This window comes from Telopea speciosissima, chromosome 6 (genome assembly GCF_018873765.1).
Source record: "Telopea speciosissima isolate NSW1024214 ecotype Mountain lineage chromosome 6, Tspe_v1, whole genome shotgun sequence".
In the NCBI taxonomy this organism is placed as follows: Eukaryota; Viridiplantae; Streptophyta; class Magnoliopsida; order Proteales; family Proteaceae; genus Telopea; species Telopea speciosissima.
In genome coordinates, this window is record NC_057921.1 from 63,851,331 (window position 1) to 63,870,234 (window position 18,904).

The window sequence follows — 18,904 nt, forward strand, 5'->3', positions numbered from 1 at the left end:
TCCACATCCTAATCTGTTTAGAGGTATCCGTATTCAGTCAGGAAATATCCAGCTCCGATCACATCCGATCCGTATCCGATCCGTTTACATCCCTACTTGAAACCAACTTCAGGTTTGAGGCAAGGTACTACAGGGCCCACACAGCCACACTCACTAGTACGCTACTGTCAGACTAGGTAGACAATATGCAGGGGGAAGGGGAAAAAAAAATTTTGATCAAAGTTTTAGAACATTGAATCAGCAGATACTCCCAAGAAATGCAATGATATCAAATCTCATATTGATGTTCCGGGAGACAACTTTGCTGGCATGCCTCCCAACCCCCTACCATTCTGGAAACCCAGTTCAAGTTTCCTACAGTCCCCTTGATGAACAACCCTGGTTATATAAATCTCTAAAACCAAAGCAACTTGGTCACATACACATTGTTCAGATTCTGAGACTTGCAAGACTCAAGGTTATTTGTCCACCTTCTGCACCAGAGCCACAATGAGCCACAAAGTCAACATCGTTCCTGCAGCAGCATTTGGTGGAGGAGGTTTTCATGGCAAAAGGCCTCTACCGAAGCGAGGGCAGATAAAGTACAGGATAGCAGCAAACGCATTCCAGTCCATCATTTCCGTATTTAGAACCACTTCCCATCGCTCAGATTCCAATCACCAATCCTATTGTGTGAAACCAGAAGCTTTCAGAATGTAACATGAACATTGTATAATGGAAGACCACCTTAATGTATCTCTAATCTTTTTTGAATGTCTCAGTTTCAACAAACACGATTTCAGTTGGAAAGAAATCAAATTTTACAGTGTTTAGAATTGAATGACATATCATTGTCTATGCATGGTACATTGCAGCAAATGATGCCACAGAAGCAATCTTCTCACACATCACACCGTGAATTCTGTCACAGTTGTTCTATCGGTTGCTTCCGTTGTTGAAGGGTGCCTTCAGCCTGGTCTTCAAGTTCAGAATCCGATGGCTGGTTGCCTACAGAAGAAATGAGGTTTCTGAACCAACCGGCTTGGAATCTGGGGCTGCCTCTATTGGAATTGCTCGGGGACTCTGGATTGACTAACGTGTTGGAGCCAACACCAGAAAGGAACCGGTATGCCACTTTGCTAGCAGATATTATCTCTGTCTTGGCTTGTCTCAACTGTAACCACACAGAAACAAACAGAGAAAAGTTCATCAGCCATGCACTAAAACTCAATACACAAGCTGGAACATGAAATGATTTACATGACAACGTTAAGGAGTAACCATGTCATCACTTGCATTTAATCTACTACTCAAAAGTCATATTTACAGCCCATTCAACCTTTCAAACTTGAACCAATTAACAATGTCCTCAAACTGTTATTGATCATGTTCATTTTCTGACACCTCAAATCAGTTCAATCGTCACCTGAAGAGGACTTGACCTCAACGGTTTTATTCCATGGTAAGTCTCATCAGTTGAGAGAACTTCAAATTCAAAAGTTCTAATATAGTATAAAATAAAACAAAATATTAAAGCTATTATTCATACGTGGAAGTGCAACACTTGGATGGAAAGCCTAGTTTGACCATGCAGCTTCCACATGGCATGAAACCCATATAGTGCACACTTTAAATTCCATCGCTGACAGAACAAACAGATTGGGCCACAAATGCATCCAAGCAAAAGAAAGAACTCAAACAGGAGACTTGCACAAAGAACTTCATCAAACAATAAAGAGAGGGAAGCATCTCACTCGTAATGCAGTGTTTCCAGCAACTTCCATAGCAGCATCACCAGCATTTGCAAACCGATTAACCCAAGCTGGAAAAGAAAAAACTTGTACTATAAGAACATGCTCTATTCATAGAGTACAAGACAAAAAACCATAAGCATCCCTCCCTCTCTCCATCTCTCTCTCTTCTCCTTATCATTATTGTTCTTTCTTTTAGGCAAGTCCAGATCAAAAGCTAGTTACAATATCAAGTATGCTTAAGTTTTTACACACAAATGACTCATAGTAAAAGGCAAAATGAAACGGAAAACTTAAAGATAGATAAATCTTAAGGAATTGCAGTTGATAAAATTAGTAAGTTCGAAGAGAACCCTTTCAGATTAGGTAAATCATTTAAAATCACTGACGATAATCTTGAAGGATATTCTTCTGGGCATACTTTACCACCACATAAACAACACTCACATAGCACTGTACTAAGCCACAGAGGAATTCATTCATTTTTTGATACAAAATTATGCAGGTGTTATAATGTGAACATCTCTGTAGAAGCACCCCCTGTGTCCAGGAAGTACAGTCATATAAAGTCTTGAGGACTTACAAATATAATTAATATAAACTGATCATCAGAAACAAGGATATTACAATGTTTCTTGCACTGTAGCTATTCCCCCCCCCCCCCCCCAAAGAAAAAAAAAAGAAGGATCAAGAATTCATATGGGTTCACATCAGTTCAACAATGGCATGACAATTTGGTCAAAGTTGCTGAATGTGGCAAAGATCACACTTCTCAAATTCCCTGGTTGACATCCTCATGTGTGCGTACTCGTACTTCAACAAAGTAGGCACTAAAGCGCCTCTATTATTGTATTTGTATGTCTGTATGTGAGTGCATATGTAATCATTTAAAACCTTTTGGTTCTAAAGCATCCCTTAAAAGTAACCACAGTTGTCATGGCGCCCAAGGCGAGCACCAAATTTCAGGTAGAGGATTGCCATAGTCCAGGTACGTTTTGCATATTCCCGGTACATTTCCTTCATCTTCTGGGCCTAGGCAACTAGATACATAAAACTAACCACATTAGGTATCAAGACCTGCCTTGTCGCTTAAACTGCGCTTTGGCCACTATGTCTAACTTAGCAATCAACCCATCCTAATAAACAGAAATATTTCATCTGAAAATACCATAGACCATTGTACCACAGGTCCTCCTTGTGACATGCCCAGTCAACTCATTCGTAACCAATTAAAGATAAATGGGTTCAATAATGAATGCCGACGTAAGCCTATTGTGCTACTCAAAAGTATATGTCCTTGAAAAAATCACCATATCCACTTGAGATCCCTTTCTTTCTCTCTCTCTTTTTTTTTTTTTTTTTTTTGGGGGGGGGGGGGGGGAGGAGAGGGAGGGTAAGTAGATCCATTTCTTTCCAAACCCCATCAAATGACCTCTTAGGGATCCCATAATATGCTTTGTCTATTATAAGGATCACTAAAAAACTTTCTTCTTATCTGTAACCTTTTATCTCATACCAAAAACAAAAAACTTTTATCCATTGCCAATACTAGCCAGTCCCCAGGATTGAACTCGGTACCAACTTTCACTTTCTTCTTTTAGTCTGTGCAAGCATCCACTCTTAATCCATAACATGGCTTATAAGCTTGAACCAATGATAATTGGTCCTCAATCTTTTCTTTTTTTCTACCTTTCATATCTGGGAGGATAATATGCACCATCTTTTCTGAAGAATTGGATATGACTCATATAAATGATCAATTTGTCACTCACTAGCAAACATAACTAAGAGAGGCTGACAATATAACTTTGATGATCACAAGACATAAATAGTCAATACTTTCTCAAGAAAGACCCGTGGACAACTCAAAACAACTAAAACAAAAAATGTTACCTGGAAGTTTTGGAACATCAAGCCTTTCACAGAACTCATCACAAAAGTGATTGCAGTTTTTTGCTAGTAGATCATATGAGTTTCCAGGCCACTCTCTGCTAAGTTCCCGCAGAATCTGGTTTACCTTGAAGACGGGGAAATTTGTTTTCCCAAGGATAATGCATTCACGATATGTATACATTGGGTTTTTACTAGGAGGACAGCTAAAAACTCCTGAGCCATTTTCACAAAATCCAAATGACCATTCTTCATCTCCATAAACCTGCATATGAAGTTTTTTATTTAAGAGAAACAGCCTTCACAAAATGTCATGCATCCATGCACAGAAATTTCTAAATCAACTATCAAGGAATAATAATACATCAATGATAAGGAAATCATGCTTCATTTAGAAACAAAAAAGGAATTAAATAAGGTAAATGAACAACAAGAATGCCTATGTCTATGTGCATACATATAATCTGAAATTTTTAAAAATGGGAGAAGCATCAAAATGAAAGAATTAGGCAAATGAAATGAAATCATTAACCAAACACGTCGTATGTTACTAATGAATAAGAGCAGAAGGCTTTAACTGGAGCAATATGAACCGACCATATTATGGCAAAGAGTTCAGAAGAGACTACAGCAACAGCCATGCACACTAGAAGTATAAAAGAAAAAGAATTCATAAAAAATTTTAGGAATGTTTTCTCTGGTCTGTGCAGTCTAGATGGTATCTGGACTATGCAAAAAATACTGCCATGTGGCAAGTTAGGTGGGGCTGAAATTTTCTTACCAGGATGTACAACTCAAGGTCCCAGTTTCAGACCAAATAGATCTAGCCAAATGGCAAAACAAAGCAATGAAAAATTAAGGACTATAGAGAGGGAACACAGATTACAGAGGGGATGCATGCCAAATAGGGGTGGCAATTTCCAAGATGAGCCGCCAACTTAACATAATCACAACACAGAATTACAGGATTAGGGTCTTTGAAAATATGGCACGATAAAAATTTGACACAGCCATGGGAGTTTTAATTTCAATTTACCTAGGATAACTCATATTACATGAATATAGTATGCTCCAACATGGCCCCTTATATTTGACATTATGTGTCCTCGTCAGTTGATACATTCATACATACCCTACGCCTTCCCATTAGTAAATGGATAGTTTCAGGGTTAGTTATTTGACCTAATTAAGGACTGGGTCGGTTTAGGGTTGAGGCAACTTCCACATGACTCAAAATTGGCATGAGCTCACACAACCCATTGCACCCGTAATGCCAAAATATAGGTGTAAAAACTGAATTTGAGTATGAAATTTGGCACGTACTAAATATAGACCATTTCCAAGACATCCAACGGTAGGAATTGCAAATCACTCTTCTGTGTGGCACAACTAGGTGCCCAGTCCAAAGTTACCACTCTAAGCTGTACAGACCAGATGACCTTTTGCCACAATTTCTTCTTTTTTTTCACCAAAAATTATGCAGAAATTAAAAGTTCATTTCAAAAATGTTCCACCCAAGACATGTTCTCTACATGGAATGGTTTCCATTAACCATGCAAAGACTTTCATGTGAAATAATGCTTATAAGTGCTTCAGGAGTCTGATGCACTTGTGCATTTAGCATGGATATGTATAGCATAAAGACATCCTCGGGCAAGAGAACCACCAAGAACAAGAGGCACATCTTGTATATAATTAAAATAGTTTGCTCAAAAGATAGCCCGTACACATCACCACTACTTAGGAATTCAAAAGAAATGCTTGCAAAAATTCCCAAAAAGATATAAACAAAACAACCATATCACGAAACAAAATGAAAATCACCGAAGCCAACTGATGCATAACGAAAACTAGGGAGGAGATCCAATTGAGGGGAGGGGAGGGGGTGGGTTCCATTTGAGGATCACAGGTGTATCCTCGAGAATGAGATACCCATGAGATCATAGGCCCACTAAAGTCTATCTGAAGTTTAGTTCCACATCTTAGCCTATAAATTCACATCACTCTAATTTAAGGCAATATCTTGGGGGAATCATAACCTATCCTTTTTGGAGTTCAAGCTAAAATAGGATCCTTCTTGTGAAATGTCTTTATAAAGGTTACTAGAGCTTTTATTTTCGTATAATTTAATGAAGAATGCGTTCTTGTGAAATGTCTTTATAAAGGTTACAAGAGCTTTATTTTTGCATATTTTAATAAAGAATGTTCTGAGCTACTGTTAATTTGAGACTTGGTTCAAACTTAATGAAATGCAAGGGCGTTGTGATGCCCAGAATGCTTCTGGGTGAAGTCATAAGCAAGTCTGATTATTCTTCTTTCTTCTCTAGCTCTTTTTTCTCCTCTGTTTCCATTAAATTATTAATGAGAAAATCCTTATCCTACAACAAGGATTGAACACTTTATCCTGTTTCCCTTAATCCTGGTTCTGCAACCAAAATTTTAAGATTCTATACAGAGAATACAACATGCAATGATCTTGTTTCATCCACCTTAGCTGACCATCAAGGAGGAAGTAGATGGAATTGGTTGAAAAAGAAGTGTTGTGCAGGATGTCCACCAATAAATTGTTTTTGAAACATAACTACAAAAACTGACTTTTGATAATTTCACCAGAGCATGAATTTTTCTACAGCTTTCAGAAAAATACACCCTGCAATGCCAAAAAAACAATAAGCAAGATGTGGGCAGAGTGTGAATACCGGATGCTTTGGCTTTTCTATTTGTTAAAAATTAGGAAGGCCCAATTATACACGAAACTAATGTAAATTTTTTTAGTTTTTAGTCAAACGAAAACGAGTAGCTTTAATGAGTGGAAGAAAGTAGTGAATGCTAAGTTTCAAAATCAATAGAGATGTTGGATAATGAATAGTTTTGTCAAGTTATTGATCTCATAAGCACACAGAGACTGTCATGTTTCTTTAAATTTGTAATAGCATGCCTATTCATACTTTCGGGAGTAAAATTGGGGGAAATTGTTTTTGAAGGCCGAAATTTGAAACGACCAAATCTTATTTTACATGTTTATCTCCCATCCTAGAGTTCGCAAAAATTGGAAGATGCTAAGGCGCTCTTAAGGAAGACGTAAACTGGGGAAAAAAAAAAGGGCAAACTTCCTTCCGGGAAGACTGGTCCTGAACACTAGAGACTTTCCTAGAAATTTCAAACAACATTCTCCAGGAAATTACCCATTCCTAACATGCAAGTTGGGCTTGCACATGCCCAACTTCAAATTCTTAGATTCACAAATGTTTTTTTATGAAACGACAATTTTTTTCAGAATCTACAAATCCTTTCATGATATGTTATAATCATAAAGAAATTTTTTTCACCAAGTGAGCAGGGAATAAAAAAAAGAAAAAGAGAGTAACTGTTCAAAAACAACTAAGTCACAAACCTAGATTCCGTTTACAGGAAACGACATTCCAGCAATTGTTAAAAAAACAAATAAAACCTACACTAGAACCGAACAGTTTCCCCATAAGAAGACCCAGTTTTCGATCCAGATGAGCAAACATTCAGAAAATAAAAAAGAAGAACAAAAAGGAACTGACCTGAACAGCGCTATGGAAGATTCCTCCCAAACCTATACGGTCCTTGAAGATCTTGTTGATCTGCGTAATGGTGTTATTCGTCTTAACAGAACCACTGTTGGTCACATCATAGACATGAAGAATCACATCCGTCATCTTCAGAGCCAGTGAAGATCCAGTCAGTACCTTTCTCTCTATAATTCTTCTTCCTAATATTTGATTTCAAAAAACCTAAAATCTAAAAACTCTCCCCAAAGTTACACTTCTCACATGGCATCTATTGTACCATGTGAATCACTCCAAACTCCAATAAACACCGACAACCCCATCGATTCAAATTAAACAGAACAAAAAGCAAAGGCAACACCTTCTCCACCACCTCCTCCACTACCGTGTTCTTGGAACAATCTCTCTGCCTTTTAATTTCTTCTTTGCTTGATTATTGCTCTTTTAAATGATAAATCTCATTCTCGTAATAATGGATTTTATTTTCAAATTTTGATTGCCAAAATTCCGGTTTCGGAAATCGAACCGGATGGATGATGTACGGGCATGGAAATCGTGTAAAGTAGCAAATCGTTTTATCAAAGCCCTTAGCTTTGCGTACAAATTACAAAAATGGCATATTCCCATTAACCCCAATACGGCAATACCCCATGATTTGTGTGGGTGAGAAGAGAGAAGGCCCACAAGGAGACACGTGGGGTTCATCATTTTTTTTTTTTGGGGTTGACGTGGGGATCATCATTAAAGCGTTTAACTGAAACACTACCGAGAAATTAAAAAATGTTTAATTTGGTTTAGAATGACGATAATACTCATAACTAGTATAATCTCGTCGCTTATGACGGTTAATAACGGTAACATAGATAAGTACACCTGGTAAGGGAAAATCCTTTGCAATGTCTTAATCCGACAGTGCATTGCAGTGCGGGCCTGAAAATTTGGCATCCAACAGTGTTGAATTCGAAAAGAAATGATAAAAAAAAAAAAAAAAAACAAAGTGTCTTGCATCGAGTTTGAACTGTTAGATGAAGCTATATCAATTATCAAGCTCTTAGAACGGTAGTGTACCACCAGATGCCTGCACTACAGAGGATTTTAATCTATATGAAAGACCGTTTAAGAGATATTAAATTAAAAGAATTTCACTTGATTGCAATAGAAGCAAATTAGATTAGAAACACAAAAACCAAAAGTAGACGCAAAACTTATTATAATCAGGGTAGACCGCATAGGCTTCTCTCTCTGTCCCCACCAGTGTTTTATGTTCACAAGCTTTGATCTATACAGGTGGTTGTGGCTGTAAGAGGGAGAGCCTCTTCATGAATTGATTTGGAACTTTTTGGCACACGGGCTCCATCCATGGATAGGATTCAGATCCTCTACGGCGCAGCTGCCCGTCCTGCTTGTGCTACGCAGACACAGGGCCGTGTCAAAGACCGCCTTACCCCCACTCAAACAGGGGTAAGGTGGTCTTTGAACGTGACCCTGTGTCTGTGCACCACAGGCAGGATGGGCAGCCGCGCCATAGAGGATCCAAATCCCCCTCGATATGGACCCTGAAACTCACTCCCATGTCACAACACACAGCCCCTCTCATGATGTGTGGATTGAGAATTGAGATCCGCACAGGATTTCATCTTGTGATCATTTCTCAGAAGTGGGCTGTGATCTCTGTAGCGTATACACTTCAATAATACACTGACCGTAGTTTAAAGGTAATAATATCTAGTGTGGGGCACAAACTGCTTTATAAGTCTGACTATCCATGGTGCTTATAATTTGCCATATACTCCATAACAAGATCTCAATCAAAACCTGTGATGGTTAAACTCCCAGATTAACAAGAACACAATCAGCTTGACTGATCAACGATACATTCGGTGAAACAATTCTTTGGACCTCTTTATGACAAGTGATACAAATGACAGTTACAGTCAACAGTAGTAATTTCTCATTCGTATTGCTCTTCTCCGCACTCTATGAAGTCACTGTATTACACTACCAAATAGAGTGAGAAGATAGAAGAGGGGAGGGGTAAGAAATAGAACACCTACTGCAATATGGCAATTGGATCCAGTAATCTTGTCAAAACTGCAAATGCACAAACAGATTAAAAAGAAAATCCTCATGTCTGCTTTGTGCTAGAACATTTTGCACCTAGCCCTTGGCAGAAATGTAGCAAGACAACAGAGCTCACAAAGATCCATCAACCAGCTCAACCTCTCCACTCCGTAGAAATTAAGTCAGCATCTCTTTCTGTTCCATTGTATACAACTAAACATTACTTTTTTCCCCCAGTGCGTTCCATTGCATACGGTAAGATGAACTGCATTCTTGCATCACAAGTGTAGAAATTCCAAAGTCAAGACTTCAAATAAGGAAAAATCAATTATTATTTTTTTGAACGAAATATTAAGTCTAGGGATGAAGAAATCACTACTTCAAATTCTCAACATCTGCATTTATATATGAGCATGCTCAGTAAAGGACTTGTTACTCATAGGAGAAACTACTAATATTACCAGAAACAAGCTACTAACTAATATAGACAAACCCAAACTAAATTAAACTGTCCCAATGAGCTAATGGATTCAAGTTTAGCCACATACCCAAAGAAACCTGATAACATAGTTAAAACCCCAGACTACCAGACAACCATCAATTCATCAAAGATGAGAAAAGCAGTTTGTCTGGTATAAACTAGGTGGGAACTCATACTGCCACCCACCTTCATTTGTCACCTTAAAAGGGGATGAGAGTTTGTGGGCTACAGAACCTTGTGGCATAATGGGGTATGACTTCCTCTCTATCACTGGCAGGGGCCTTAAAACTTGAAAGTGGTTGGTTACTCATAAGCACAGTTGTCACGGTGCCTAGGCAAACCAAGGCAATCGAGGGGGGGCAAAAATTAAGGCGACCAAGGCGCCAGTCCAGGCAAGGCCGCCTTGACGACTATGCTCATAAGCCAGCTAACAGCATCTTCATGAAAAGAAGCCACCATAAATTCTGTGAGCCATGCTTAAAGAGCCTAAAGTTATCTTCCAAATGGTTTGGAGAAAAGGCTACCCAGTCAATACCCTGGTTAGAGAAAATGGTTGCCAACATTATTTACAACCATGTCTTCTCTGGGAAAATGCCATTTCTCTCAATATGATTTGGTTCTAACATGAAACACTGGTGCATATACATGTGTCAGCTTAAATGACTCGTAACAACAGGATAAAATGAAATAATTATTGAATTCACTAAGTATCCGAATGAAAGGAAGAAGAATGATTTACAAAAGAAACAACCCTCACTAATTAATTTACAAAATGCATATATTGGAGGTATCAAATAACTCAAGCAGAATTACTGAGAAGCAAGAATGGTACCTCTATACAAAGGGAAGTTTCCTCTCATTCAGTTGTCACTGATCGTTCCACTCAGATAGGGTGCTACTGCTACCCAATGCAGCACCTTGTTGCTTGATTATCTTGGCTGACTGCAGCAAAATATCTTGCTGTGTAGAGTATAATTCATCTTTGCTCTACCACAACAACAGGAAACATTAGTAGGCTATGAAGTTATGTAGTTGCTACAGAAGTAGAAAGATCATCAAAGCTGTTTATTTTGCAACAGCCCAGAAATATCACACACTTATCATACCACCACTCCCTCTGCCTTTGTGAACCAGGGGGGGGGGGGGGAGCATTGTCACAAATGAATAACAGTAAGAATTTGTCTCTTAAGAGAGTAGTACCTAAGATTCATAATTAGATGTTGTCATTGAGCACAGAGAATAAAAAAGTATTTCAAAGAGTTTGTTACAATGGTCGTTCAGTATTTACAGTTGAAATGGCATTGAAACTTAATCAGGACAGATGCATCATAGAAGAAAATTCAATGTACAAGCAGAAGATTCACCACTAGAATATTTGGAAAGAAACTCACCATATGTTTAAGGTTGCATCCAATTGTCGGTTCAGCATATGAATTTTCTATTCGAGATAGGAAACAGAAAGGAGCCTCTTTTCCTAAAAAAACTGTTGTGTTAGATCTTAGCATGGACTTTATGTCCTCGGAAATAGAGGGAATCTTTTCCAGATTATCAATTCGAAAAGGAATCTTGATCACCATTGCACGCCATTGGGCATGTGATTTATTCCCTATTACCTAAAAAATTCAAATTCAAAGCATCATCATTCATAATTCTCTTGATTGACCTGGAAAAAAATAAGTTCAACGCTTATAAGAAATTTTCAATATGGAAAATGAAGCTAGCAGATCATCTCATAATTAGGCATAGAAGATAGAAGTATAAGAACTGCAAATTAAGTCTTCAATCCAAATAAGAAGGACAATTCATCAACAACTATTCACTAGGTAAGCAGGAAAGAACTTTCTACAAAAATCAAAATAATATCAGACTTAACAAGAGTAAATCCAAGAACATTAGAGGGAGACCTGAATGCCTGTATTATAAAATTAAAGAAAAAAATGGCGATGAAGACTCTCCTTTACCTTTTCTGTAGATATTTAAAATATCTTCCACAAAATCAGGCCTTGTATTACACTTGACAATTGACAGACATTATTTTTATGTAAAAGATATCAATAAGATATAAATAAATAGGAAAAATATTTCAATCTTTTACCTTTATGAAAAAACAACATAAAATTAACAGAAATAATGAGAAGAGTGGATCTACTTGGTATCTTTGTTACCTGATTAGTTGCTCAGAAGTGAAAAATGTAGAATAACAAAACTTATGGAAACAACGCAAAATGCAAGGCAAAAACCCAGAAATGTGTGCCTGTAGATCAGTGAACTGGGCTGGGTGAATTCAGATGCTAACAACAGAAAGAAAATAGAAGTAGAGCACACCTGATTTGAAAACAGGGAACTTCTCGACATTCAGTAAGGATGTTGTAGTGAGTCCCATTTCTACCACTTGACCTTCTATTAATCCAGCCTGTAAAAGTAAATCTTCAGCCCAAGAAATTATTTTGAAACCAGAAAACAATACTAACTATTCCACCAAAATCATGGATAAGAAGTTCATCAGAAGTACGGTTTACCCGATCTGCCAACTCAATTCAGCCTCTTTTCCCTCCATGTTTTAGGGGTGAGTATGTAGTCAACAAGGCAAGCTTAGCCAATATGTTCTGTATTAGAGATTCAATTTGGCCTCTCCAAAAGGTTCAGGTTGGTATTTTCTGATTAGCAAAGGAGTAAATTAAACATAATCCCATCCGAACCAACATATTGCCTCCTTGAACATAAAAGTAGTGTCATAATATGTTAGGGATTTTATGCTGCATTTTGTGGCGACTTCACTGGGTTGGGTCTTCATAAAAAAGGGGCTCATCATCTTAAGTCGTCACCAAAATGTGAACCAGTAATGGAAAAGAATTCAGTCGGTGAAAACCTAAGAAGTATTTATTTCTATTTTAACTGGCAAGCCAGTCATGAATTGGGATGAGTCCATCCCAACGAATAACATCAAGCATTAAAATGTCATAGTATTCCAAAATGAAATAATATCATTCAAGTGGCAACCAAACACAACCTTCAATCTGACATACTGAAGAACCTAAGTTTAATTGTTCCACCACCACCTGAATCTGAAAAAGTCTCTAGTGCATGGTACATGACTACACAGAGTAGATTTGAAATTCAACCCATCAAAGAGAGACACTAAGGAAGTGGACAAACTAATCCTAGTAGTTCCTTGAAAATCCATACATTCTAGGCCAAAAGTGAGCATTGATATTACAACGGTATTTTAATAGCTCACTGAAATGTTTCCTCAAATACAGCAGTCTATATGGCACAACCCCAACCCCCTCCCCCCTCAAAAAAAAAAAAAAAAAATTTATGCTCCACAAAATATACATTTAGACTGAAGTACTCTTGCAACCTAACACTATTAATGAAGTATGTGGCAACTGTATCTTGTCAGAGTGACAGAAAACATCTAATACAAAAAGATACACCTTAACCATGATAAGATTTGTGATAATGAAAAAAAAAATTCAAGGCAATACATAAATATTAAATAGGTATGACAAAAAAAGAAACATGCTTAATTTACTTTTATGGTATCTCCCAAGGAAAAAGGCTTTGAAAACTGCATGGACAGCCCACTCAGCACATTCCCAAGGATGTCTTTAGCTGCAAAAGCAGTGGCCACTCCTGCATAAAAGATAGGGAGAAAACTCATATCTACCTGTAAATAGAATAGTATTATTAACAATAACCAATATTTATAATAACAATAATAAAACAAGATTGCTTGAGTCCAAAACTGAGAATTTTGGTGATTGGTCAAAGAAGTGGTTTAAAAGTATTGTGTAATCACTTGCAAGCTTGATAGGGTTCTAGTTAATGAAGCCTGGCTTTCCTCCTCCCCCTCTTCCTATGCTACCTTTGACTCCCCTGGCATCTCCGATCATAGTCCCACCAATATTTTTTTTTAACCCTACGTCTCCTATGGCCCTAAACCTTTCGAACCCTTTGATATGCGGCCCTCACCCAGATTTCCTTACCATTGTTAAAGATGTTTGGGACAAGCCAATCCATTCCCATTCAACCCCCCTTATCACCTTTGCCAGTAAGCTTTGGAATGTTAAAAGTGCCTCAAAGTTTGGAACTCCTCTTTTGGGAACATCTCCCCCTGGCTGAGGAAGAAAAAGTGGTCTCATTGGATCTCCTTTCATTGGTTGCTCAAGAGGAGAGTTTCCTAAGACAAAAGTCTAGAATCAAATGGTTGAAACTTGGCGACTCCAAAACTGATTACTTTCACAGGTCTATGAAAGTGAGAACAAATGTTAACTCCATCCCCATGCTTCTGGCCAGAGATGGTTCTTCTCTCTACAGCGTTGAAGATATTAAGGCTGAGGCAGTTGAGTATTCTAAGGAGATCTTCTAGCCTTCTTCCATAGCATCCTTCGAGCCAATTCTGAGGGGCTCCTCAACAAATTCATTCCCAGTCACCTCATTGATTCCCTCCAAGCTATGCCCTATGAGGAAGAGATCCTACTGGTTATCCACTCTCACAAGGCCAATAGAGCCCCAGCCTTGATGCCTTTGTTTGGTGCATTCTGCTCCTGTTATTGTTCCTGGTGGGGTGAGAATGGACCTGGGCATGTTGCAGAGATTGGGAAACAGGGAATGGGCAATTGGGATCCTAACCTATGCTCCAACTCAGCTAGCAAGCTTCCCCATCTCTTTCCCATCAACTGGTACACCCAGGTGGACACCCATATGGAAAGAGATCTCCCATTCATTTTTTTAATATTTGAGGAGTTGCAAATAATGAGAAAGGACGACTCTTTGAACCAAATATCACTGATTAAAAATAGTTATATACTTATATAGGAAAATTTTATTGAAATGTAGGATACGCTTCCCATCTGCTAGCATACCAAACAGTTCAAAGCAAAAGGTCTAAGATCTTTGTACTTATTGTGATGTCTTGCCACTCTTCTTGATTAATGAAGGATGTGAGGCAAATATAGACAAAAACTGCATAATAATGGGAAAAGTCATGCCATATTTTACAAAAAAGGAAGGGGACACGATTTTCAGCTTAGCTACATTTATCAGAACTGTTCTACTGATTCCAATTACCCACTCTGTAGCCTACTTCACAAAACTTTTGTTGAAAACAGGCAGATGAAAAATGTACAAGGAATAAAATTTTATGAATGCAAAACCAAAATACAGTGAGTTCCCCATGAAATATTGATCCAAGTCTTCTGATTATTTATGGAGAAGAATCAAAATCAACACAAGTAACAGCATCTAAAACTCACCTCCTATCCCTCCAACAGTTAATATAGATTGCACAGCCACACCACATGCCTCCGCTAAAGCCATCAATCCCAACACAAATAGACCCACAGATGAAAGTTTGTCTAGAGCTAGCAACTTTTCTCGATCAAGCCCTACCACACTGTGAGCAGCCAGAGCACGAGAAAAAACATTTGTTTTCCACCTGTGGAGAAACCATAAAAATGAGACTATAACTGCACCCCTCCAAGCTTGGGCAATGTACTGAGATGCAATTGTTGTCGGAGCAATGATCACACCTCTGCACATGGAAATAACAAGAACACATCAATTTATCCAGCTTATAGTTGAGGACTGAAAACTTGAAAGCCATGGAAATGAAGATATGCCCAATTAGGCTGAGAACTTAACGAACTAAAAAACAACTCACAACTGAGAGAATGCCATGAAGGTGATTAGATATCGCAGACGGTCTTCCAGAGCACCCCAAAAGCTTTTCTCATAGGAGACTTGATCCTGAGATAGGTTCCCAGATAGCAATGCAGCAGTGCCTTGCATTGAGTATTTGTGAAATTTCCTCAAAAGCCTCGGCATGACCAGCCAAGCCAACATGGTGGCAGTCAAAGTCCCACCAACCGGAATTAATATATTTCTTAGGTACGGATGTGAATCAAGCAATTGTTGAACATGAGGGGTGAGTTCATCTGATGCCTCTTTAACCTTTTCCCCTGTTTGAGCCACAGTCTCCACTGCTGACTGCAGAGCATGCTTAACATTATCAATCCAGTCGTTAGCAACCACATCGGTCGTGTTAACATTTGAATCACTCGCAGCAGAAACTTGTGTGTCACGGGGAACATCCCGTTTGCCACCAAAAAATGATGAATATGCTCGATAGTTTGAGATGTTGTCCAGACAACCAAGAAAAAGGGTACTCTGAGAGTACAAAGTATATGATCGAATAGGTGATGATCTAAACTGGGTAACCGCTATATCGTGCGAACAAAGCTGGAAATTTGAAAATGATGAACTTCTGAGGATCCCTTTGGTCGCTATGGTGAATCGCACCAAAGAACGGTATGACCGAATCGATCGCATGTTGGAAGGAGATGAACAGAAGTATTACTGGAAGTGACTTCAAAACGAATTCAAAGTCATTATTTGCAGATGAAAGAAGGTAAACAAGCGACTTCCAGAGGAAACTGGAACCATAAACCTCTCTTCATAAACCTCCATGAGCAAGGGTTTTTCCACTTTTTTTCAGTTTTTGTCTCAAAAAGTAGACGTGGAGGCTTCCAGCTTTCGCAGATGAATGTAAAGGATTCGACGACGAGCGTCCGGTTTGGGATGCGCTCTTCAGCCCATGGGCTTATTAGGGTTGGGAAATCTAGGCTCGAGTTTAGGCCGGGCTGGTTAAGGTTGAGCACTTGGGCATGGCCGGCCCAGCCATAATTTGCCTTTAAGCTTGATAATTGTAGGGTGCATAGACATGCTTCTATTCAGTCCATGATCGGACTACAAATCGGGCTTTAAATGGGCTAATTGACTAATTGGGCTACAGTCAAGCTATAAACGAACCTTAAAACGATCATTAAATGGGTTATAATCAACCTAAATGAGCTTAAATGGCAGATCGGCTATAAAATGGTCTGGTAATTGTCTGTAAATGGTGCCATTCGAATGCCCGTTGGGCTACAAACAAATACCGTTACTGACCCTTTTCTTAATCAGGCCAGGCCCGGCATTGGACAGTTAGTCCGATGTCAAGCTTTAATCAGTTGGGCCCGGATGGGCCTCCTAATACGGGCTAGCATTCGACACCCATAAATACTGGAATTACTAATCAGAGATAGGAATGGATGTATCTAGTTGATTGATAAGAATGGCAAAGGAAAATGGGGAATGAGTTTGTTGGATCAGATCAGGAAGGACCAACAAAAAGCCCATAAGGCAAAGTAATTTATATGATGAAGACAGGTTTGACATTGGAATTTGGAAGCATAATTTGAATAGGAATGGGTGGGCCTAATCCCTCTCACTAAAAGGTTTCCATAATGCGAAAAAGAAATTTATCATCACCTAACAGTAGAAAACAGAGAAAAGAGAAAGGGAAGAGTATCTTGTCTTCCCCTCATGCCCTCACTGACATCGATTGAAGTAGAAATACCGTTAGAATCATCTTTTAAGGCTCTCAAGAGCAGAGCATGCAGCATAATTAGTAAAATTAAGGGTAGGAAAAGATACAGCTTAGAATAGGTTGGATATAATTTAATGGCAAAAACTTTCTGGTATATATAGTATTAGATGTGTATATTTAATACCGATACCTGATCGATACAATAGCGGTGTATCGTTCGTACTGAAGGCAAAATGGTTCAAAATGTGTTTTTTTTCTTAAATGAGGGCAAAATCGTCCAATATGGCCCGTATCAGCTGATATATATTGGTATTATTCTCGGTATCAGCATTAAAACTCCCCTCACCTCCCCCAATTTGTATCCTCTCCTATTACAACACGGTGCTCTAACGCATCGTGCGGTGGCTACAAAGGCCATGTGCATCATGTGGGGCCCGCTGTGCCACATGGCCTCTGCAATACCGCACGATGCGTTACAGCACTGCATGATGTGCTACAACACTATGCTGTAACAGGAGAGGATAACGACTCCCCCCCCCCCCCCCCACCCCCCTTACAAAGTTTCCGAAATTCCCTTCAACTCTCATCACACCCTTGTCACCAGAAAATCTCTCTCCTAATCTAATATTGGTAATTGGAAAGGAAAAAAAAAAATTGATAAAATTAATTTACCATACGCCTTTCACAAAGTTTTTTTTTTTTTTTATTTTCTTTCTCCTTTCTTGGTTATGTGGACTTCATGTGGATGATACTATTATCCGTGCCATCATTGGTATGGCATGGAAGATTTCCCCTAAGGCATGGGGAGACCTCTCTCTTGAAAACTTACACTGCATGCATGGTTTTTTAAGATTGAGGATGATCAGCATCAGAAATGGTAAACTCATTGTGTTTATTGTAGATTAATTGAACGATCCCATTATACGTGTTACATCTTCTTCCTAAGTGAAAAAATTGAGAGTTTTTCTTAAGGCTATGTTTGGTTGTAAAGAAAATTAAAGGGAAGGGAAGTGAAAAGTTTCAAACCTAAAATAGAAATTTTTTTAATCATTATCCCATGTGATGTGATTGTATAAACTACTTAAATTTTTTATCATATTTAATAATGATACATTTTACATGCAATTTTTATTTTACTTTTTAAACCAAAGGGAGTTAGATACAAAGTAAAATGGAATTTAATAACCAAATATGGTATAATTTGGAGTTACTGACATAATCATATGGAGTAATAATTACAAAAGTTTCTTTTTTAAATATGCAAATTTTCCTTCCCTTCCCTTGAATTCCACTTGCACCCAAACAAAGCCTAAGCCACTATGAATGGGAAGTTATATGAAAAAGATTTTCAAAAGTCCATAAAAAATTATTGTTTATATTCCGATGGAGAAGTAAAAATATCATGACAAAGACGTTCCTCAATAATATCATCATGCTTTCAATGTCACGTGTGATAGCAATATCGAACCAAATATGACAAGTAGTAGGGTCTTGACTTTAACCAACACCCTGGCTAAACTGCGAGGCTTCAAATGCACGTAGTAGGGGATCAATAAGGTATTTTGGGAACTTAATAAAACCCTGTTGAGATTTGTGAACCTTAAAATGGTGGGGTGAACCTTTACCTTGTGGAGAAGGGAAAAAAACAAACTATCACAACAGAGTGTCTTCATTAAAAACAAAAAAATAATGTCCTTGTCATTATAATTAGTGAACTTTGTCAGACATGGAGGTATGACCCATGGTGAGGATTTAGGTGGACCCGACGATTACAGTAAGGACCAAGGACATCATCAATTGGTAAGTAGATGTTTTCGACGGGACCAATTGAAAG

The 18,904-nt window shown here is 38.3% G+C and overlaps 2 protein-coding genes across 4 annotated transcripts; both read right to left on the reverse strand.

The window, feature by feature from the left end:
* Positions 1-365: 365 nt before the first annotated feature.
* Positions 366-7,306, reverse strand: LOC122665122 (deubiquitinase DESI2-like). Its single transcript, XM_043861192.1, has 4 exons — positions 7,172-7,306; positions 3,624-3,885; positions 1,734-1,801; positions 366-1,153 (listed from the first exon to the last, which is right to left on the reverse strand). Exons 1-4 carry the CDS (start codon positions 7,304-7,306, stop codon positions 905-907), a joined length of 714 nt encoding a protein of 237 aa, XP_043717127.1. The 3' UTR covers positions 366-904.
* A 2,906-nt stretch (positions 7,307-10,212) lies between these two features.
* On the reverse strand, positions 10,213-16,084 carry LOC122665119 (mechanosensitive ion channel protein 1, mitochondrial-like). 3 transcript variants are annotated; one of them, XM_043861188.1, is made up of 7 exons: positions 15,364-16,084; positions 14,957-15,234; positions 13,234-13,334; positions 12,024-12,111; positions 11,090-11,311; positions 10,531-10,685; positions 10,213-10,281 (listed from the first exon to the last, which is right to left on the reverse strand). In XM_043861188.1, the coding sequence occupies exons 1-5, from the start codon at positions 16,029-16,031 to the stop codon at positions 11,298-11,300; spliced, it is 1,149 nt and encodes a 382-aa protein (XP_043717123.1). In that variant the 5' UTR covers positions 16,032-16,084; the 3' UTR covers positions 10,213-10,281; positions 10,531-10,685; positions 11,090-11,297. The 3 variants fall into 3 exon arrangements, with proteins under 3 accessions (XP_043717123.1, XP_043717122.1, XP_043717121.1); XM_043861187.1 differs by lacking the exon at positions 10,213-10,281 and adding an exon at positions 10,294-10,330; XM_043861186.1 differs by lacking the exon at positions 10,213-10,281 and having other exon boundaries at positions 10,380-10,685.
* Between the last annotated feature and the right edge of the window lie 2,820 nt (positions 16,085-18,904).